The 24,211-nt window shown below is 35.8% G+C and overlaps 1 protein-coding gene across 1 annotated transcript in view; it reads right to left on the bottom strand.

The window, feature by feature from the left end:
- Window positions 1-8,053: 8,053 nt before the first annotated feature.
- Window positions 8,054-24,211, bottom strand: part of LOC139129595 (uncharacterized) — a 29,728-nt gene continuing 13,570 nt past the window's right edge. Inside the window, exons 12-21 of the mRNA XM_070695254.1 lie at window positions 23,962-24,124; window positions 21,315-21,411; window positions 20,728-20,894; window positions 20,279-20,404; window positions 18,646-18,698; window positions 17,894-17,992; window positions 16,693-16,876; window positions 13,518-13,630; window positions 10,478-10,571; window positions 8,054-9,932 (exon numbers count right to left, since the gene is read on the bottom strand). Coding sequence (XP_070551355.1) covers window positions 9,771-9,932; window positions 10,478-10,571; window positions 13,518-13,630; window positions 16,693-16,876; window positions 17,894-17,992; window positions 18,646-18,698; window positions 20,279-20,404; window positions 20,728-20,894; window positions 21,315-21,411; window positions 23,962-24,124 — 1,258 coding nt within the window. The 3' untranslated portion in view covers window positions 8,054-9,770. The remainder of the gene's footprint in view (window positions 9,933-10,477; window positions 10,572-13,517; window positions 13,631-16,692; window positions 16,877-17,893; window positions 17,993-18,645; window positions 18,699-20,278; window positions 20,405-20,727; window positions 20,895-21,314; window positions 21,412-23,961; window positions 24,125-24,211) is intronic.

A 24,211-nucleotide genomic window follows, 5' to 3' on the forward strand; every position in this document is an offset into this window, starting at 1 on the left:
GTATATAGGTCCCTACGGAGTATGTCTGATCCAAGTGGCTTCGGTCTAGGTACAATTCGTATGCAAAATCTTGAGCTCGAAGATCTGAGTGATGTTAAAGTTAACAATAATACTAAGATGGCTGCTAATCATAATAAGGATTACGTCCTTCGTTATAAAGACCGCGAAAAATATTTCGTTTTAGCCAATGCCGCGGTGCAATCCCACGAGCATGCTGTAGAATTTTCCGAACTTAAAGACATTGATGAAACTGTAATTGACGCCACAAAGGCTTCGAATGATCCTACTCCTTTTGCTCTGACATGGGATGGGGATAGTCAGAAATTCATGCCTTATAATGTGCCGCGTAACATCTTAGATATATTGGGTAGTGAAATTGCGGGTGGAGTTGCTGAACCACCGGGAACTCCAAATGTTATTTATTTCGATAGCAATGTTAACAAATATAAATTGTTAGATTTTCGTAGTTGGCTTACTCCTACGAATCCATACATTGCACTTCTTGGTATACCGATTCACCTTAAAATTAGTCCTCTTAATACAATAATGAAGGCAGATAATACACTAAGAAGGTGGATAAACGAGGGGGAGAATTATTGCTCGTATACAGCTAGCGGAGTTCCAGTTAGATTATTTTGGGACACAACTTTAAAGAAACTGGGTCTTAAAAGTGTCGGTGATGAGGCAGCTGTTCTCACTTTACAGACAGTAAATCAACAGATGACTGATAATATGAAAATACTTCAACATGGTACAGTTCTCATTAGATGTGTAAAGTTAGCTACGGGAGATGAATTTGACGATTTGGTTGGATATTATGCTATGAAAACAGATAACAGAACAACTTGTGATATTATCATAAGTATTGATAAAGATCGGGGAGGGGAAATGAGTATTGAATGTTTTGTTGGCGGGAATAGAATAGAGAACGACTTAGGAACTACATTTGTACGTAGAGATAAAAGAGTGAACACTTTAGATATCAGTACCATTCATCTGAAACGACTCATTTTGTTTGAAGTAATGGTCTTTCGTCATATTTTAAGTTCAGAGGAAATTACTAAAATTTTATCTATCGGGTGAACAAGTTCGCCCCGATAGGAACTTCGTGTTCAACATCAGCTAGACTCCGCGACCGGCCGGCCGGACTGACAACACAGGTAAAAAAAGCTCCTTTATATAGGCTAGTTTGATGGTGATGACTCACACGGAATTTCCCACCTTCCCACCTTCGGAACGTGTATAAACATGCTCAGCAGGCCCGCTTAGTACAGGTCAATGCACTGCTGCGCAAGCTGCGCGCGTGAGTTCGTATATAGGTCAGGGTTATACTTTAGTTACATGGATGGTTAATTTTTCCTTCGCTTCATGTAGATAAATGAATAAAATGGGGTGTAAAATTCTTACTTCATCCCGTGTCCACGCTTTCTTTACTACGACTAAAATATTTTGTTATATTACGAAATGGTCTACAGTGACAATATTCACACTCGAATTTTTACCGTAAGCTTTTTCTGGGTTACCGCGCATGTAAGGTCATTTTGAAGCTCAGGGAGAAAACACAGTTGTCATATTTTCCAAACATCATGATGGTGTCCGTATTGATTTTTTAAATATTGCTATATATTATTAGGTAATTCATTTTTCCGACACTGAATTTTTGTTGGTTGACCCCTAACTTTGATACTTGATTTCAACAGGCGATGGTTTAATTTCCTTTAAGAAACTTTCGAACCGGCGACGAAAAGATTGAGTCGATCAGTTTCGTAGCGAGTACTATATACCTTTTGATACATGACGTAACTTTTCAAGACACATCGACGTTTTTTAAAATTTGTCCCCTATTACAGTTTTGTCATCACCCTAGCCTTACATTGTTAAGATTCGTGCAGAATCTCAGCGGGAGCCGAGGTTCGATTCAAAACTATGTTATGACCAGGAACGACACACTATTATCTGTACTGCAAACGATACAAAAGCAGCCGTGGTCTTTTTACGTATTCCGAGTCAGAAATAAACGGCTGATACCCACTTACCTACCTACCTACCAACCTACCTACACATAAATAAATAAATAAATAAATAAATAAATAAACAAATAAATAAATAAATATCGCCAAACTATTATAAGCTTGTCATAGACAAGTGGATTTCATATGCTCTGTACAGGCCAGGGTTTTAGTAAATTATGTTATTTAGCATTTTTGTCAAAAGCAATATTCAACATGTATTTCAGAGTTTCAAAGTCCTAAATTGAAAGCCCTCTGTTGTATAATTGGAAAATCACGGAAAATACAGAAATAGTGTGTTGCAAGGCTTACACTTTGAGTTTCGACAATGTTAGAGAGAACGAGGAAAACATACAAAAGTTAGGAAAATTGTGTCAGAGGTACCGTGCATCTATTTTCTGTTTGAAGAACCTTTACTTTGATAGCGAGCATTGTATCATCATTGCTCAACCCTTTCATCACTATGGTTTGGCCCAAATCCACTGTTATAAATTGTGATTGTGGACCTGTTTACACTGATATGGGGGTGGACAAGTCGAAACCTGCAACCTGTCTCCTTATCAAACAAAGTACAACCTTCTAAATTTATGTTTTATGAAATTTTTATCATATATCACGTTAAGGTAGAACGCACCTCGGGGACAGATATTCGGGCCTTCAAATTTTATAAATTTTCTTCTGACCTACCACTTGTGGGGGCTCATTTTGAAGCTCTTGGCGGAAGAAAAGTTTTCACCGTCTTAGTTTTTCGAAATCGAATATTTTATTTTTTCCCCCATAGAGTTAACACAGGGATGGCGGCCATTTTGAATTTCAAATACAGAGAAATCGCAAGTTATTTGTCTCTCTAATACCAAAGTTTGCACGGTGACCCCTGATTTTTATTCTTGCTTCGGTAAGAGAATGGTTAAAGTTTTACTGAGGAAGTTTGAGCAAAATTTAAGTCTTTCACTTTTGAGGTGCATATTACCTTAATATGTTTCATCAATTGTTAAAATAACTGTTAGTTTATCCGATGTATTTCAAAGAAATATTTTTCGTAAGCAAAACCTAAACTTTATGTGCAGGTGTTCTGATTGGGATCTATGGGTGTATAATGATCTGGAGGGAGCGAGTACGTTGCGCAGGGTCTATATGAATATGTCAACGGTGGTATAACTGATACCACACGGTGACTGTTACCAGCCGTCTCCCTAGCTGACATGCCATGGATCAAACGGCAAGATCGACAGTGCAAATATATAAAAACATTTGCGGCTTGATTTCCGAGATTGTTTAATTCCAACACGTAACTTTACGATTGCACTGTCGAGAGTGCTTCAAATGTAAAACCACAAATAGGCCGTTTTTGTACAGCTTACCATGTGATGTTTAAGTACAAATTCAAATTTTATTTCACATGCGACGGTGTGAAACCACCTAATCGATTCAGAAAAGATATTTTGTAAAGATTACGATGTTAGGTCTAAAGTTGTACAGGTTCATGTTTTATTTCTCGATGTTTCATTGATCAAAAATTTGGTCGATGTAAAACATCGTTTGGCAATACTTTCCCTCAACCTTCGAAGTTCAAGCAAAAACCCGAGTTAAAGTCTCGAAATTTGCGATATAGGGCCTATGGATATACCTCTATGCTGGTGCATAGTATTCTGTTAAAGAGGATAATTTGTCTGGAATTTATCGCCTGGCACCAAATCAGCGCCAAGTCGGATACCATATCAGCGCTCAACCGTCGCGTTGTTTTTCACTGATTGAATAGACTCAATGAAACAAATCGGCGAAAGTCTGATGCCAGTGACGATTCGAGACAACGCCAGCCGACTGACAGATGTGATGGCGCCAGCAATGACAATGCCAGGCGGTAGAGCGCGCCCTCAAACGATGCATGGTTGAACATTTTTTGTCGAAATCAACATTACAAAATTACAAAGGAAAGTCAAACATTTTTTGTTTTTTGCAGTGAAAATAAAAGAATATGAATCACGTATCGTGTTCCACATAATGAAGAATATTTTTAAGCCTCATGAAAATGCATGTGTTTCACAAAATGGCTGTTTTATCAGCTGTTTCAAATTCCCACGTCATCAAGAAAGGGCACAGACTTGATAAATGGTGCATGTAAAGATCTTCAGACAATTAATGGTCGTATCTTTAGTTTATCTCAGTGCTTTGTGAATCACTCTCTTCGACTGTTCTGTCAAGTATCTTGGAAATGAAATCAGGCCGCAGAAAGTAAATTATTAGTTTAACGTCCATGCCAAGTCCCCAGATTTTAATATATGGGTATTACTCAATGGGTTAAAATACATACAAGAGCAAAATATATCACAAAAAAAGTATGCCATTAATTGGCAGCTTTTCATACAGCCTGACAATGCCATGCAAAATATACCTCTATAAAAGCATAAAATTTTTCATCACCACATGGTGCAATGGTTGTAAAATGACTGCTGTACATTGTTGTAATGTAAGCGTTACCACTTGGTTTCACGACAGAAAGAAAAAGGAAAATTCTGCTAAAATATTTTGATTTTCTCCCAAAACTGAGACAGCCCATGCATGGAGACGTAAAACAAAGAATATACTTGGTAAGGCCACATTACAATGGCGTTATCTTCTGCTGCCCTCGTTGCTGAAATCAATTTTTGCTAAGTATCATCAGGTAGCTCTGAGGTCTTTGGGGAAAATGCTTGTGGATGAAATTTGATTTGGAGCCACATTCAGAATTAAAAAATCAGAAAGAGTCTTATCATCTTGGAAGCATTAATACACTGATATGGAATATTAAACATGGTGACAATAGATTGTCATACTTCGTGACACAAATAACCAAATGTTGGTACAAGTGATATCAAAATATTGTCACTTTTATTTCAGATTCTTTTTAATATACATGTGCTGGAGAGAAAAAAAAATGCATAAATATAGCAGCCACTGTGGCTGGCAAATTCATTTCTGACAATATGAATTAGAATGGAAGAAAAAATATATATACTCTTGAGTATTGACAATGTAGATACATTGGAAAAATTACACTTTCACACTCTGGTGCAAAAGTTTCTGACTCAGTGGCATTTCATTCAATGTGAATTATGTGTTTCATTCACACAACAGATCATTGATCATTGGCACAGAAAAACCTTATAATGTACAAAGTATGGCTGGATGGAATTTTTAACAAAAAAAAAATCAGATAGACTGTTATTACAAAGAGTTACAACTCTGGCAAAATCCAAGTTGTTGCATTTCATATCAAAATTGTTAAGGTACTGGAAAGTAAAAATATAAATGAGTATATGAATTCCTGACTGTTATAAAAGACTAATGTGAAAATAAAAGTGAAAGGTAGGTGCATAAATAGACATTAATTCTTTTTCTAAATGTTTTACTTCAAGGTATATGCACAGACAAACCAATCACATACCTTGTTCAGTGTATCAGTGTGAACAATATTCATGGTTTACAAGCAGTGTGTCCTCAAACCAAACTGACATGCCACTTAGTAATGAAAGATCTCTCTCATGCAAAGATGTTTTACATATTATGTATCCTGGCTCTGGGTTCAAGTCTGCTTCAAGTTGGTGAATAAAATAAGTCATGTAAGGAAGAAAACTTGCAACACACCATACCAGAATGCTGATTTTATGACAAATAATGAATGCAGATCCTGAACCAGTACATAGAAATTTCTAAATTGACTCAAAGATCAGAAATATGATCAGTCAGAGGACACACTGGTTTATCAGTCCTGAGGATATATGCATAGATACTTACTAGAGTCATACCTCATGTACATGTTGTGTACACAGATAAACAGAAATTATCACATTCCTAAGTGTAATTACATTTCAAATGTGCATAGATATAGGTGTAATACTGGGTATAAATAAACTGAACAAGGAATTCTATTTGTACATGGTATACTTACAAAAATATGCATAAACACAGTCCCTCAATGAGGGACTGTAGCGTAAAAAGTCACTGTGGGCTTTTTCCATGCATAGCTATATCAGAAATGTTCATATACATGTGAACAGAAATACTTTGATGTGAATGGATGAAAAATTCAAATAAGGTATACTTGAAAATATTTGCATATGCATAAAGTTAAGTGAATATTTATGTGTGAGCATATAATTGTAACCAGAAACTTATACTATTTATGCAAATAAACATATCACTTAACATAAGATCTGCATAGACATGCCTGTAAAAAGTGTCATATTGTCAATGGAAGATCACATGAAGTTCACAAATTACAACTTTGTAAAATACAGATACCATATTACAATTTACATGTTTAATTACAGTTTACATGTTTGCACCAGTAAAAGTGACAGAAATACTGAGTGCACATGTATGTGTGGATGTGTATGATCTGTCTTTGTGTGTACGTACATGGGGATGTGTTTGTGTGTGTGTGTGTATGTTTACTGAACAGATGATATTCAAGTTGACCACTTCGTAGCATCACAACTATGCTTAGTCCCAGTAAAGAAGTGGTGACTTGAAATGTATGATTGAATTGTGAGTGCCGAAGGAAGGACATCCATCATGGCATAAACCTGACCACATTTTGGTTTCATTCAACGTCGTTGCATAGACTCTAATATGTGAAAGTTGTTGAAATACAGTAACAGGTGACTATGTTATAGTGCATAGATTAGTACACCTTCAAAATGAATATTAGGCATGTCTAGACAGAACTTACAAGACAAAACATCATGCATAGTCAAGCTGTGATTGGTAATACCCGTGCAAGATAATATTACATCAAAAATTCATGAAAATGTTGTCTGAATGTAACACAATGGTTGACATTGGCATGATTGATATAGACTAGACACATTTGCATATGAGACTGAATGAAGAATTTGATCAAAATCACTTTTTCTTCAGTGGAATATAGGGAAATGTTCAGTCCATGTGCAAATGTTATATGGTTAGAACAACAACTGCTGCAATATAAATGTTCATGCTGTAGGAATCAAGGTTATTTGCTACAGAAGCAGTTTTTTGTACTCTATATGTCATGATATGATACAATAAGTCAAAATGTATTCTAGAAATGTTACTTTGTATAAAATGTTGTTACTCTGTTTCTGAATAGTGCATTATTCTGTGTACAATGTTTTTATACACTGTTACAATATATGCTAAGTGTTTCATTCTCAATCTTACAATGTATTCTAGGTGCAAGGTACACTAAATATATAAATCATAGAACTTGATTGGTGTATGGTGTTCCAGTATAACTCATGAAACAGTAATGAAATGACTCCAAAAAAACAAAAAACAAAAAACAAAAAAAAACAAAAACAAAAAAAGCCAGTTCTGAGGTTATCCCCTAATTATTGAATTCTTGTTCACAGAAAGAAAAAGTGCTCTCTCCTTTAGAGCAATAAGATTTGCCCTTATGAATGACAGAAATGGAAATTACAAAACTTATAAAGAAAATGAAAACTGTACAAAAAATGATCAAATGATGAGTATCGTACATTTGGATTCAGAATTTATTTTTACTGTGTTACTGCAACAACTTCAGATTATCCGTTTCATCTTCAAATGTACATAGATATTGATATAATCGTTGTTGACATTCAATATCAAAACATGATAACCTGTAAAAACCAAGACGACTGTTATCTCTGATTACCTTTATGGAAAGTTAATCTGTTTTTATCGAACCTGTTTGGACGCTGACTTCTGGTTATCTTGGAAACTTGACATAAAAAAAATAATTTAATCAAAATTCATGAGCACTAAGTCAAGGTTCTTTCAGCTGGTAAAAAAATCTATCTCATGTAAATTTTAATGAAACCTGACTTTTTTAAAAATAATTAACAATCATTTCACACAAAAAACTATTCAAGGTGCTGACACCACAATATGCAAATTTGTTTTGTAAAAGGCAAGTTGACATCACAATATGCAAATTTGTTTTGTAAAAGCTGACACCACAATATGCAAATTTGTTTTGTAAAAGGCAAGTTGACAGGTTTCCTTCTACTTCTGGACGGCATCAAATCAGAACATATTTTGTTGGAAGACAGTGCTGCCATTTAAAATTTTGAAATAAATTTTAGGTGGTTGAAACACACAGAAACTTTCAGTGTGAGTTATTTTAAGAATGACAGCTTCCTGTTACGGTGATTGGCAGAAATGTAAACTCGGATATAATTATCTACGTCATGTTATGTCAGAAATCATCATACATTATGTCACATACTAAGTGAAGATAATATTGCAAATCTACAGATATGATTTCTAAATGAAAAGCTGCACAAAGATTACAGCACTTATGTTGTACAGTTGTTCACAGAGTGAGAGCTGGACAACTGCCATTCAAAAACATTCATTTGATAAACCAATCATATTCTCAGTTGAATTTATCACACAGCAGCAATTCATAGTACTGTTGCTGAAATTCATTCAGTTTAAATGCTGACTCTGTGAAGAAAACTGTTTATCATTAAATCATTTCACTAGCTTACTTCTCCATATTCATAATGGCAAGTTCAAAGTGAAATCTCACTTTTATACGTCCATGATTATATTCAGGAAGTTGCTGCCTTGAAGACAACTATTAAGGTTTCATAAATTTTATCACGAAACTGCAATACATATTTTATTAATAACCTTTCAACTACAAAACTTTGATATTTAAATACATTCTTTCAAATTGGGGTTGCGGACCAACATACGCTGACATCTGGCAAAAGGTTATGATATCAGGACAAAGCAAGCTCTGGTTGTACATATCTATGTAGAATTTGATCAAGTCTGGCTCTTCGGAAACAAAATCAAAAGAATTACGGAAAATATCGAAAGAGTGTACCTCCCCTTCATGAGATTAAGACCAAAAAATGATTAGTTTGTTTTCTTTGCCTTGCAAAAGTCGGTTGTATAGTTTTTGTGATAACTTGCCACTAGAGGGCGCTGTCCTGATGCAACAATCTCTGATGCCTCTTTATCTTCTACACTGGTCTCATGATTTCAGCAAACTCAATTACAATACTTTTATATACTTAAATCTTTCATGGTCATTTTGTGGAATTCACTTAAAATTCTATTTCCTCTATTGAATTTGACATAGTTATTTCTTTATGTATTACTTTATTCATATAATTTTGGGATGCATGTTTTGATATACATGGCATCTTTTTGCTTGCCACAAAAAACATTCATACACAACCAACAAAAACCAGACATACCTTGAAAATTTAAACATGCTGACTCACTTGATTATTTCACTGAAGAAGTTTTAATCTTTTAGGAGAAATTTATTTTATTAGGGGATGTGGGGAACCTCGCTCCAAACCTATGAATCTAATGTTAGACTGAGGACAGCAATGTTAAGTTGCCAAACAGACTGTTTGTTCACTGCTTGGGAGGAATAGTGCCTAGCAGCTGACAGTGTAGTGTCTATAAACCTGTTCTGCCCCCAATTCCCTGTAAACAGGTCCTCAATCACCACTGATAAAAATAGATTTGGGACAAACCATTATGGTGAAAGGGGTAATCCTTTTGGCAACTCTATTGGTCTATAGGATGTACATTTTGTAGAACAAGGTAGCTGGATGAAAGTAATGTAGATCTCTACGTTGTGTATAGTCGTCAGCAGTCTCTTGTTTCTGACAATTGTTATAACCAAAGTATACTCCATAGCTTACTCATCCCTCCATAGAAGAGACTCCTTAACATATTGTAGATTCTCTGCACAAGGCTTCCTACTCTTCCGCATTTTCACTACCGGCCTCCCTAGTCCATTTCATCTTCTACAAGGTAGTTAGGATCATTTGCCATTGGGTTGACTGTACTCTTTTTCTTCTTTTTCTCGCTGGCTTTCTTGGATTTTTTACTTCTTCCAGGTTTGAAAGCATTCCAGATTCTGATTGTTTTGTCCCAGGACCCTGTTAGGTACTGATTCAAGACAAAATAATAAAAAAAAGTTAAAAATACTTGTGATGACGGCAGATCACATTTCTTTGGTCCATATTCATAGACAAAATTAAAGCAGGACAACTTATATTATGTTTGGTGTCTGAGACAAAATTTTTGCAGATAGCTGGCAATAGAACCAAGAGGCAGTATGTATTGCTCCTCAACAAAAGAAGCACGCACAACTTTCATCATTATACATGTAAATTTGCTTGACAATTTGGACAACAAACATCTTCTCCTTGTAAATATGTCACAGGATAGGCACAACCACTGAGAAATGCCTTATTCAACAGACAAATTGCAATAGATGAAACACTGCGAGAAAATGTCATTTAATGGTTTTGTGATAAATTATGTGGCATTCATGAAAATAAATATTCTAAATAATTGTAGCACAGAAGCAGCTACTTAAAGGATTTATTCTGATTTTCTCGTATATTAATGAAATACTTAGTATTATTTGGTTTTACTACTGAAAGCTTTATTTTATCTGACGTTGTTCATTGCATAAAGCTGTAACTTACCTGACTTCTGTCTGGAATGTGTATGATACATCTTATTGCGTCTGTGTGTCCAATGTTGGTTTGCACCAGCTTGTACGTTTCTGGGTCATACACCCTGAAATATCAAAACAAAGATATTCAGTTCACCAGGTTGAGCTGGTATGAATGAGTTCACAATGCATTTTGGGATGGCTGATCATTTTTACCACAAGTATTCAATAAAACTTGGTCACCGTCACACAATGGATTGGTGGTGTTACGAAATTCAGTCTGCGTCAATTTACAATTATATGTTGAGACAACAGGGTTGGCAAATTTATTGTTTTTATTGTCATGTGGTGTTCTTCATAAGTGAGATGAAAAATCTTGCTGTGCTGGAAAAAAACTTCATCAAGACAGAAGTCATGAGCCATTTCTCACTTTCAACCGAAGTTGCCTGTGCAGGTAAAAGATTCTCCATAAACTGAGCTTAAAGGGGCAATCCTCAATCCCTGGTTCTTGCATGCCATTGGTGATTGTTGACATTTGACTGTTTACGTCAATTTAGCCCTTTGTTTTAATTTAGCCCTTTGTTCTTCTTTGAAAGTTATGCAGTTACGACAAAGCTTACAAACACCCTGTCCCTTTAAGTTTAAATCAGCTTTGTATTGGGTCAGTGTAAAGAGAACTGTCATATGAGAAACCTGGGTAAACAATTTCTGTCTCAATCAGGGCCATGGAGGAGTTAATATTGAGCTGTGAATGTATACCAATTTGATCTGATCCATTGCAATGGAAGCTGTAAAGTATTTTATCTCACATGAATCTCTCTTCCATTGAACAAGGGAGTTTGCCTCATTTTGCCACAAGATGGCGCCCTCTGGCAAGTTGAGCTAAACCTATCAAACTATTGCATAAAGTACAGACCCGCCAGAAAGTATTTACGCACCTAGTTTCAGCAGTAAAAAAGTTTCGAAAGTAATAAATAGCACACACTGTACAAGGTTTTCAGGAAAAATTAAACTATATTTCGTAAATAGGTGACAAATGAAAGACAAAAATCGTAAAATCTTTGATCTTAGAACAACGCAAGGCAAGAAAATCACGGCATTAAAAGAGCTGTATCTGACAGTCTGAAAATCGTTCGATTCTCTATGGGAACAACAACGCTAAAGAACATGAATATCAATGAGGTCAATCGAACGTTAGTACCAACTGTCAATAATGGGTATGTCCACCCCTTCGCTGGATGACCTCTCGTAGTCGGCTCGGCATAGTATTGACAAGTTTCCGGCAAATACCTTGCTGAAAGTGTTCCCACGAAGTGACAATACGGTTATACAGGTCGTCAACGCTGTGTATCGGACGAGAATGCACTTCCAAATCGATCAACTCCCATAGGTTTTCGATCGGACTCAAATCTGGAGACTGTGCCGGCCAATCCAACGTTGTAAAATCGTGAAATGGATAGCCGTAATCCTGGGGGTTTTGTAGAAACGATTTCACATCCAAGGCAGTATGTACAGGAGCATTATCTTGTTGAAATATAAAATCAGGCCCAACAAGTCTGAGTGCCGATGGTAGCATTTCGTTTTGGAGTATGTCTAAATACTTCCAGCGATTCATGGTGTTCTCGACACGAACAACCGAGCCAACGCCAGCAGCTGAGAAACATCCCCAAACCATTACGCTACCACCACCAAACTTGACAGTGGGATTGATGCAGTGTATTTCGTACTCCTCGCCAGGTCGCCGTCGTACGTAAACTCTCCCGCGACTTCGGAATACCGTAAATTTCGACTCGTCGGTCCATATAACACGGGACCACTGAGCCGGTGTCCAGTTCACATGACGTCTGGCGAATTGTAATCGTGCTGCGATGTGCCGGGGTTGCAATTTCGGCTTTTTCTTTGCAACACATCCACGAAGGCTAGCTCCTCTGTAAAGCCGTGATTTCACTGTACTCAAACTCAAGAGTTTCCCGGTGTCTTCATGAAATTTTGCACGGAGTTCGCGCGCTGTCTCGAACCTGTCAGCCAGACTCGACCTCACCAACATTCTGTCTTCCCGTTCAGTCGTGAGCCTCGGGCGTCCAGACCGTTGTACGTTGGCCATGGTACCATGTTGCGACAGTTTTTTGATGTTGTACCTTACACTGCCTTCAGATATGCTCAGCTGCCTTGCGATTTCCCGGTTTTTGACACCCTGAGTATGAAGTGCCTCTATTTGTCCTTTCATGTATTCCGGAAGTTCTCGAACTTTTGGCATGTTTCAGTCACGCAATGTTTACAAACAGAAATTATACAGTAACCTCCGACGACCTCTATCAGAATATTCATAAGCAAGTCTGGCAGATTTTCCCACCCAAAAATTTAATCAGAATTATATTTAAAAAACCCTGATTGGTCGATATTTGAATATGAATGGAAGAAATTTAACCGCATGGACTTTGGCGCCAAAGTTAATTATATGCAAATGATATGCAAATGAGTACGTCGCCATTGAAATTTCCATAGGAAATTTCGCTATCTTGAAAACACTCGCCGTACGTTTGTATTTAACGTCCAACAACAGGTCTGCATTGATTAAAATGGGTTAAACCTTCTGCAGATCAATTATTTTTGGAAAAAATCACATTGGTGCGATTTTTTGAGTTATATTTTTTGCCAAATGTTTATTTTGAGGTGCGTAAATACTTTCTGGCGGGTCTGTAAGTAGGAGTTAATGTTGGAGCAAAGTTTACAACTGACTTGCAAGGTTTTTATCAACAAACACTGATGGTGTGTAGGTGGGTACCATCTATTTGCAAATACCTGAACAGAAAGTCTACAAGAGATATTCAAATTTACTTAATGTAATCTCTATCTCAACCTTACATGTTAGTCTACAAAACTTCAAGGCTAATACAAGAAGTCTAAATAGTATACACGTTATTTCATGATCAGATTTATGATTCAAATCAACATGGTATTTTCAATCTCTGTGCAATCAGGAGCCCTCTATAAAAAGTTTGACATCTTTTTGTTAAGACTGATACCTGGCGTCATTTTAACGTATTTGGACTGTCTATTTGCTAACTTACTTCAGACTTGTCCCGACACCGGCAATGACACATCCATTGATTTGATCAATGCACAGTGCCGTCACCGTGCCGTGTGCTGCCAAGACCTGCTCACAATTCATCCCATCTTCACTCTAAAAAAAAATAGTGACAATGTCACTGGTCGCTCCCATATAGTTATCAAAACAAGCTAAAATCAAGCTAAAAGATTGTTTTATCACAAATAGAAACAATTCCCCCAATAAAATAAAATTATACAAATTTCACCAGAATTTGATCAAATCTTACTGACGTCACCCGTAAAAACCTCTACACTAAGTTTCAACTCAATCGGACGTTTGGTTTCAGAGTTAAAAAAAATTTTTGATCACAAATGAAAAAAATAGCCAAAAAATGCAAATATGCAAATTTCACCACGATTTGCCCAGATTTGAGAAAGGTCACTCCTATGTACTTCCATACCAAGTTTCAAATCAATCAGACTTGTGGTTTCAGAGAAGAAGATTTTTGACCAAAAATGGAGAAAATTACAAAAAAATTCATGAAAAAATAGCAAGTCCAAGATACTGACCCAAGATGTGCACAATCATTTCAGGTCAGCCAAAAGTACTTACATGCTAATTTTTCATCTAATCTGCTCAGTGGCTATTGAGATTTTCAATAAAATGTAAACTTGTAAACATATATACATATGGCTATGGGAGCTAACAAACGACCCAATGGTCGACAGAGCTCTGCTGTGTTATGAAGAGAGCAACGTTTTGTGACATATGTATTGATGAAGAAGGTTGAGATCTTTGATAGCTCATTCAGGATGGCCTGACCTAAAATGGCAAAATTAGCTGCAAAAATTCAAAATTGATGATTTCATCATAATTATGTATAAAAATGTATACCAAATATCAAAGCTATCACATAAGTACTTTTGAGAAACAAATATTTTGACCAAAAATGGCAAAAACTGACCCAAAATACAAAATTGATGATTTCATCAAATTTCACTATATCACACTAAGAGAACCCCAGGAACCTGTATACCAAATATCAAAGGCATCAGACAAGTAGTTTTTGAGAAACACATTTTTTGACCAAAAATGGCAAAAATTGCACCAAAAATACAAAATTGCAGATTTCATCATATATTCTGTATATCATATTTAGTTTATCTGTAGGAACCTGTATACCAAATATCAAAGCTGTCAGACGAGCGGTTTTGATGAAATAAATTTTTGACCAAAAATGACAAAAAAATTCCTTAAAAATACAGATTTGCTTATTTCATCACAATTTGAACAAATCCAAGTTGGGCTATCCCTAGGGACCTGTATACCAAATATCAAAGCTGTCAGACGAGCGGTTTTGATGAAATAAATTTTTGACCAAAAATGACAAAAAAATTCCTTAAAAATACAGATTTGCTTATTTCATCACAATTTGAACAAATCCAAGTTGGGCTATGCCTAGGGACCTGTATACCAAATATCAAAGCTGTCAGACGAGCGGTTTTGATGAAATAAATTTTTGACCAAAAATGACAAAAAAATTCCTTAAAATACAGATTTGCTTATTTCATCACAATTTGAACAAATCCAACTTGGGCTATCCCTAGGGACCTGTATACCAAATATAAAAGCTGTCAGACAAGCGGTTTTGATGAAATAAATTTTTGACCAAAAATGACAAAAAAATTCCTTAAAAATACAGATTTGCATATTTCATCACAATTTGAAGAAATCCAAGTTTAGTTATCCCTAGGGACCTGTATACCGAATATCAAAGCTGTCTGACCAGCGGTTATGAAGAAGGAGATTTTTTACCAAAAACGCCTTTTTTGGCACTAATTTGCATATTTTTGGCAATGACAACTTCATTTGAACAAAATCTCATCTACAGCCCATCATCCATGTACACACCAAATATCAAGATGAAATGTGCAGCGGTTTTGGAGTTTTTGATGTTGACGGACAGACATACAGACATACAGACATACAGACATACAGACATACAGACATACAGACATTTTCCTAGCCTATAAGAATAGCTTCCATTGCCATATATACATATGGCTATGGGAGCTAAAAATTAAAGAAATTATTGAATAACAGTGAAATCCAACCATATAGGGGAGAAAGGCAAGCATTGCTAGGAATGAAAGACTTTTTTGAAGGCTGTCGTGTACACTTTGTATGAATTTATGACCTCTGTTAAGCTCTATAAAAAATCTTGCCACACTTTATAAGACTGTGCATGGGGGTATCTGAACAAAAGGCAGAGGTAAAAACAGCCATCATTGATTTTCTACCTGTGGTTAAATTTAAACACAACACAATGAAAAGCATTAACTTAACAGCAATCATAAAATGATCAAAAACAGCCGCTGTTATTGACTTGGCCGTTGAAAACCAATTTCACAAGAAATCCTTACCGAGTCAGTCAGAACCGACAAAGTGCTGTGTTATTACCAGTGCATTTTAAGACAGCATAAACACAAACATCTTCCTATCAGCTCCTAAACTTTTACGAACTCTAGTATTCTTATAAAGTTTTAAAACTCCATGGAACTGATGATGTAGGTAATGTTAATAGCATTGATTAGGGATGTCTTCAAATGCAGTACAGCATTTTGGGCACCATGGTTACTTCTGCTAATGGAAACTTAAACTAATTTGTATGTGATGTGTCGGGGTCAATTGCTGCCAACTTGCTGTTGGGGCCTTCTTCATTTGTTATACAGGCGTGATAACTTTGTTTTTAACACTGTAACTATTTCCTCAATATTGTACGTCTTTTTGTGAAAATTTTGTGACTAATTTGTGACAAATTTTATTTTTTGTATTTCCAAGGACAAGACTATGGTGTCATTTGGATCAAGATTACGACACACACCAAGTACATGTACCTCGTCACACGCCAAGTACTTGCCACAGCATATTCTATTGCACACTCTCACCAAATAGTAACACTTTGAGTGCTGTAAATTTCCCACCAAAATTTTTCGTGCAAATTTTTACCAATTTGTATAAATTTTTTGTAATTTTTTTTGACAATTTTGGGCCAAATAGACATCTCTTTTCATTGGCTACAGTTTTTTGATCAAAATTTTGGAAAAAACATCAAAAACATTTGTCCAGGTCACATCTTTTAGAGGCAGCAAAAATTGACGTCGGCGCTCATAGAGTTAAACACACTGACTTACCCAAATTCTAATGGTTCCATCCTCAGACCCTGTCACCCAATTGTCTTTGAGGCTGTTCCACCTGACCTGGGTGATCTCGCCTTCGTGTCCCTGCAGCGTGTTGCATAGCGTCATCTTCCGTCCATTCTCACTGAATTTACGGATGTACACCATCTTGTCACTGGATGCATAGGCAAACTCATTTCTGAAATCACAAAGATAATTTCTGAGACATTTAATAAAATTTTATTTGAAACAGAAACTAAAGACGTGTATCAACCCTTGACACTGCTCAGCAAGGTGCAATCTCATTGTTGTCACTATTTGCATTGGTAACACATTACATTTATGGCTGGAGAAAGGTGAGAAAGACAATGGTATGCATGTAAATGTGTACCTCTGGTATAATTTCACTGCATTGTGATCGTGTTTCATTTAGTCGACTTCTACTATTGGGGCTTGTAATTTCTTGGGAGTTGAATTTGCTCATCTTCTCCATAGTTACAGTGTGATAACAATAGTTGAAACTATTTTGAAAGTTGTGGTTAGCTGCCAAAACTGATACTATGCAGATTGGTAATTTTAAATTATCTCATTGTAATCATTTTGCCGTTCAAAGTACACATCACATTGATATCAGAAAGGGCACTACTCCACTGAACACGTCTGCAGCAGATTTACTGGTTCTGGAATTTTTTTTGAATTATTTTCGTATTTAAATAGGTGAAAATGCTAATATATTATATATATATATATATATATATATATATATATATATATATATATATATATGTGTCAATATTTGAATATCAGAAGTATAGATATCACATTTCAAAAATTCAATATCTACAGTATTCTATCCCTAAACAGCCGCCATGTTTTATGATGTCTAGCCATGTCGCTCACTGATTGTTTATCTTTGAACTTTGTGTCTCAAACAGCTAATGGATCAACAAATCATGTACCATTCTCAAAGACTTGCTAAATACCAGTTCATTATCTAACAATTATCTTGTTTTCTAGATACCCTATCTGTCAGTGTTACAGCAAATTACATGTACAACACAGACCAAATATTGACAGAGCTGTGACACAGTTTGTCTGTTACAGGTCAGACACAGACGCGATGAAATTTAGTTTTTAATACATCAATCATCGTTGTGCCATGGCACAGTGCTTAATCCATACAGACTTTGCTCTTTCAAGGTTCCGGCAAGCTTACCTCTTCATTGAATAATCCATGTCCACAATGATTCCGTCACATGCTAACTCAAGGAAATCTAGAGATCCGGGATTTGTGTTCCGGAAACAGTCATGCAAGCTGAAAAGAAAATATATCAACATGAGATGTATACATAAAATGGAAACAATATTCAAAATACCGAATGTTTTTGCTAATTGGGATTTCCATGTAATGAATTCATCAGTATCAAACTATATGTCTTGAATTCTCTGGAGAATCGTTGCCATGCATTTTTTTACAAAAGCCAGTTGTTCAGTCTTTATCCAACTTTAAGAAGTCATACCTCCACTGGCTGAAAGTTTTGATGTACTCTCTGGCATTTTTTTTTCGAAATGCACTTCCTTTTTCTGCTCCTGGAACGACGTCAGAATCCTTCATGTTCAACTTGTTGAACTGTGCATTATGTCAACTATCATTGCCAATCAATAAAATGTTTGCCAGACTAGAATTCATCTATCTGCTATAACACTGCACATTGTACACACCACACTATCTTGGCAAGATTAACACTGTGTATTTGCACATACTGTAGGAGGTTGATGAAAATGTACTCGTTTTCTTAAACAAAAAATAATGAAGATTGCACAGAATTAAAAGTTGCAGGTATTGGCCATTCAACCTGTTCACACTTAAGTCCTTGCAAACAGGTCCACAATCGCCATTGATAACAATGTGTTTCAGGCCAAACCAAAGTATTGAGGGGTTACAATTTTGTGTCAAGTATAACTTACGTTCCTTTCTCTAGATCCCAGATGCAAATTCTACGGTCCCAGCCTCCAGATATCTATCAAATTAGAGAGAAATTTCATATTTCAAACATGAAAAAACAATGATATCACATATTACTTTGTTTGACTACAAAATCCAACCAGTTGTAACAACCAATTGTGCAGATGAATGGAAAAACTATGGGAGTATGTCATGTGGGATAAATGGCAGTGATAAATAACCATGCAATGGCCATTCTTATTTTGTTGGCTTGTTGAAAAGCATACTTTTTTGTGGGAGCAAACATGCTTCTGTGAATCATAAGGTATATATACCTATGATAATTCCCTTCAATAAAAATTCTTCACAGAAAGATGACATAGCTGTGAGTTATACCATGACTATACCATAATAACTACTTCCATGAGATATTCAAAACACCCTTCACAAAATACTGATGTAGCCATGAGACAACCATCACTGTACCATAACCAAGTGATAAAATCATGCTATAACAGTCATGCGACAACACCATGCCATGAAAGTGAGACAATAAAAAGAGTGTTCAAAGAATAAAAACTTGTAGCAGCCATGACAAAAAAATTCCTACCCTTGCAAAATGAACAACAGCCATAGGAAAACAGTGTTCTGAATGACATGAGAAAATGTCATCACATAATTTGCTGTGAAACAAGGCTGACATAAATGTATCAAAAATGCCCTGTGAATGCTACTAGTACACAATGTCAGAAGAGATCCTAAAACCTTTGAAAGAAAAAGAAAAGAAAATGGTTTTACTCTCTGGCAAATCTTTTTTGTGTGAAATACAAGCCCCATTTTTTTTGTCAGAAAAACTGAAATATTTTTAATATATAGACTGCAACCTGACAGAAGATACTGAGCTTGCATTATTGATACATGAAAGGTGCTGCAATGGGCAGCTGTTTATAGAGCACAGACCTTTGATCTTTGGAGGGCGTTGTCAGAATGTCTACATGCAAGTTTTTATTGTTATGGTAAAAAATGAAAATTTGTAAATCCCCCTCAAAAAATTCAATAAAGGCATATCTGCAGTTTTTTCTTACAAATTATACAGAGTAGATTTTTTCCAGTTTTTACAAACAACCTTCCACAGATCTTATAATGATCAACCCCTTGTAATATGAATTGTAAATGGACTAAAGTCACGGATGAAGGGTCAAAGTGAACTCATACTGTACCTTGATGAATGTCAACAGAATGCATAAGGCTTTTAAACAAGATTACAAGTACATCAAAATAACAATGAAAATTACTTGTAAGTCACACATTATTACAAACTTGATAAAAAGTGCCAAAAATAACAATTAAAATTACTCATTAAGTGTTATATTATCACCAATTTGTTCAAGAAAGTATAACAAAATAACAATTATAATTACATCAAAGATACACTGACAGAGTTGCTTAAAAAGTGCAACAAATTAACAATTACATTTATAACTACTTATAACTGTTACACTGTTACAAATGCCAACAAAATAACAATTATGATTGCTTTAAATTGTTACATTGTTACAAAGATAGAATAACAATGCAACCTATTGAAGACTTGTTGTTTTCATAACAATGTTCACATCACAAGGTGGCCTATATCACACAATTCACAGTACTCACCATGTATGTGGTTTTGAAGCCAGCCTCCTTTGGAACCACAGCCATGCATGTCACTACACTGTGATGGGCCATCAGTACATTCTTACAGATAAAACCCGCTACACGATTGGTTACAGAATCATTCTCCTAAAAAGACACACAGCAAGTCGGTAAATGAAGTTTCTTTGCAATGAACTACCTTTCGTTGATGAGAACTGTGGATTTAATGAGAACTGAGAAAATATATACATGTACCAGTGCTTGGCATTTCAGAAAACTTCAAATTCGACATCATACCCTCCTTTGAATTCTACTGTCAGTGCACAATACGATATTCAACATTGTTCCAGATACAATAATTTTTACAAAATTACTCGGTATAAATAATCCACTGCAGTGAAACACACAACAATTAGAAGTTGATGAATCACGTAGGTCATAAGCAAGGAAATGGTGTGTCTTCCTCATACCTGGACATTGTGTACAGCGTTGAGATAATTATTCCGGAGCGTTCTCCTCGGAAGAAGTAGAGATTCCCTTGGCAGGAGAATTCCATATCTTTTGATGAGGTCTTCATGGCCTTCTGGTTTCATGTGTTGAAGGGCGTTGACAGCATCATCGTCAAATCCCCACATGTCTGTCATCAGATCAAAAAGATACATGGTGCATAAAATTATGTTTTCATCATAACGCACTCTCTCTCACACAGGTATGACAAAAATTAATATCTCTTGTCCTGAGATTTTTCACCTTCTATTCTGCAGTAGGTAGTTGTGTATTACCGTAATTAACTGGCACACGACTGAAACCTTTTGACTAGATATAGAACACACAATCTGCCTTACAGAGAATCATATACGCAAACCAAGACTCTCTCCACCATTCATTCTGTGCATTGTTGTGGATTAAACAGATTTGTGTGGCATGAAGTATAATACTATTAAGAGAAACAGAACACTAAGTTTCAGAAATTGGGGTATCTACCGATACATGTACGCACATGTATAATTGATTTTGAAAGTCAATCAAAATTCAAATAGCCATACATGTTACTTACAAATATTTGCATCTTCAGAAGCTGTTAACAACAGATCCAGACTTTCAATGAAAATTGACTTCAAATGGGCAACGTTGGCATGGCGATGTAAATTGGGCTGCAATGACAGAAGATAGAAACACACTTACATTGAGATGCTGCATTGTAAATTGCATAAGATTAGACAGCTCATGTAATACAATCCACTAAAAAATACCGTCAATGACGCTGTACCTTCTCTAATGTGCGGCCAGGTCAGGTAATTGGTTGTTGGCATGGAGTTGTTGGTAAATAGTTGATGGTGTAGGCGCATGAGGTGGGATATGGACCCAAAGAACCCAAAAGATGATTAAATACATCAATCAAAAAAATTCTAAGCTACAGTATAAACTGCCTAAAGATAGTTCAATGTGGAAAAAAGTTAAATAATTCAGAAATAAGAATTAACAGTCCAAAATAGTAATGACGCACTTCCCTACTGACCTGAGTGCATGTGAAATACACAACCTGGCATCTGTAAATTAAATGTACACCAAGTGATCATTTTAAGTCACTTTTAACTGTTTTTAATAGATTTTCTAAAGAGTCCTGAGAAATGATGAAAAACACTTATCTGGTCTTGTGTAAAATTTGTAAAACCTCATGGCTGATAATTGTCATAGTATTGAAAAAAATTGAAAGTGAAGAAATTACTGTTTTTAATAGGCATATTTTCCTTGAAATACATGACCGTCTAAAGAATATATGCTAAAAGTGTTTAAGAGTAAATTTCTTTTCAAAAAATAATTAATCTGTGACGAAAGGATTTTTATTCTTTGAGTTTCAAAATTCAAACATTAATTGCCATTTGTTCAATCATCTTGTGCAGTGCAAATTTATAAAATGACTGAAAAATAAAAAAAATTGGCAGAATTACAGTCTTTGTGAAGTAAAATTATGGGTTGACATCACGATAACTGTTAATCTGTTTGAGTACTAATATACCATAATTTAAAAAAGAAAAGTTCATGCAGAAACGGTAACATATATTGTCAGCAATGTAGTGTTGACATCAAAATATACCTTGGCCGGATACCAAATATATAGGGCGAAATATTAAAATCAGCCATTTTCAGCAAAATCCACACAACAGCATTGATCCTTTTCTAATTTGATTTGATTTGCTTGTGTTATCCTTGTATGACAGTCAGTACAATATGGAACTTGAACACAACACAGTGAATAAGTATGGTGTCAATGGAATGGTGTGGCTGCATCCACATGCAGCAATAGGAGTGCCTTTGTTTCTCACCCCTCATTTCCAACCTGTCCCATCCCTGAAAAAATAGTTTGGCCTTATATTTATAATGTTAATAATTTCTGTATTTGTTAAAATGTGCGCATCTCAAAAACTTTTGATCATAAACATTTTCATTGTTTTTTATAACTGACCAGTCAGTTAACCTGTTTATTTTGAATATTTGCGAATTTTTCCTCAGTATTTGACATTTTCAGAATACCTTCTTATTCAATTTGTCATTTTCTAAAAGTTTAAATGCTCCTTTGAGTGGTCAAGCTTTCCACAAGCATCAAATGTGGTACTTCATATAGGAAGGTCAGCCTCTAGAGGGCGGGCATCATGAACAGTGTTTGTTAGTTATTTCCTCCACATAAACTTCTGATTACAAGTACTGTAAACATTGGACATGGCCGACGTCCGATTTTCCTGTCTAAAACTTTCACTCATTTTCGTTCATATACCCTGAAACTCCAGGAAACGATGGGAAGAAAGAGTTATCTTGAAATATTGAGGTACTCGCCGATATTTTGCAAAATTAAATGAGAAAAAATGCAAGGAAAATGCCGACAGGCTTACACAATGACCGTTTTCAGTGATCAGACTCGGAGGCATACGATCATCTGCAGATTATGCAACAGGCCCATATCACGTGAGGCCATGAGGGGATATCCACGCAACTCAGTACCAAACACTAGCACACATACAGTGAGCAAACACAAAGTGAGTACCCTTAACGTCAGCTCAGTAGTCTGTAATGATCGTAGTCAACTAAGAAACCTTGGAGAAAGGCTTAACACTGGCTATGCCGCTAAGTCCCTTTTGATTTTTGTCACAGCTCAAAATCGTTCTCCTACACCTCAACCTGAGCCATGAACACCGCCATCAGTTTATGATATGACTCATCACAATAGCATGACGTCAACGGATCTTGACAGACGGAAGTCTTGACAGACGGAAGCAGAAGTTGACACCAGCATACTGGTTTTCAACTCTAATACCTTCTCTGTCTATAAATAGACATGAGAAGGTAAAATAACTCATGATGCTAATTTCTTATACTAAAATTGGAAAAATATCTGCTTAAGAGTCTTAGTACAGGTAATAGTACTGGATATGAAAATATTAATAAAAAGATGGCTGCCATCTCAACATGCATGTTGTGGCTCAATGGCCCTGTTCAAACTACAGTATAGTTACCTTGCAAAGTCAAATAATACTATATAACTGCAGATATTATTAGATCAGAAGGCTTGTTAGCTCAAATTGCAGTCAACATGATTTCAAGAGATGTCAAGATTTGACAGAGGTAATACTACATTGTGACAGACTGGCACAATGTCAACTTCTAAGAATCAACATCAACCAATCAGAGTTGAATGTTACACTTACAGGCGGTATGATTGGTTTATTGAATGCATAATGACTGATGACTGGAGCTTGGTGTGATCTGACTGGTGCAGTCTTTGGTCGTTGTTGTCCGTCAGACTCTTTCTTGATGTTCTTAATTTGGATCATTTTACCCTTGGCTTCCGCCAGTGGAAATGTTTCTTTGCTGAAAGTTGATCATGCATAAGAAAATATAAGTTTCTGGTTATGGATCATTTATATTACAGGATGGTTTATACATGAAAAATAAACA

The sequence above is a fragment of the Ptychodera flava genome, chromosome 3 (genome assembly GCF_041260155.1).
Source record: "Ptychodera flava strain L36383 chromosome 3, AS_Pfla_20210202, whole genome shotgun sequence".
In the NCBI taxonomy this organism is placed as follows: domain Eukaryota; kingdom Metazoa; phylum Hemichordata; class Enteropneusta; family Ptychoderidae; genus Ptychodera; species Ptychodera flava.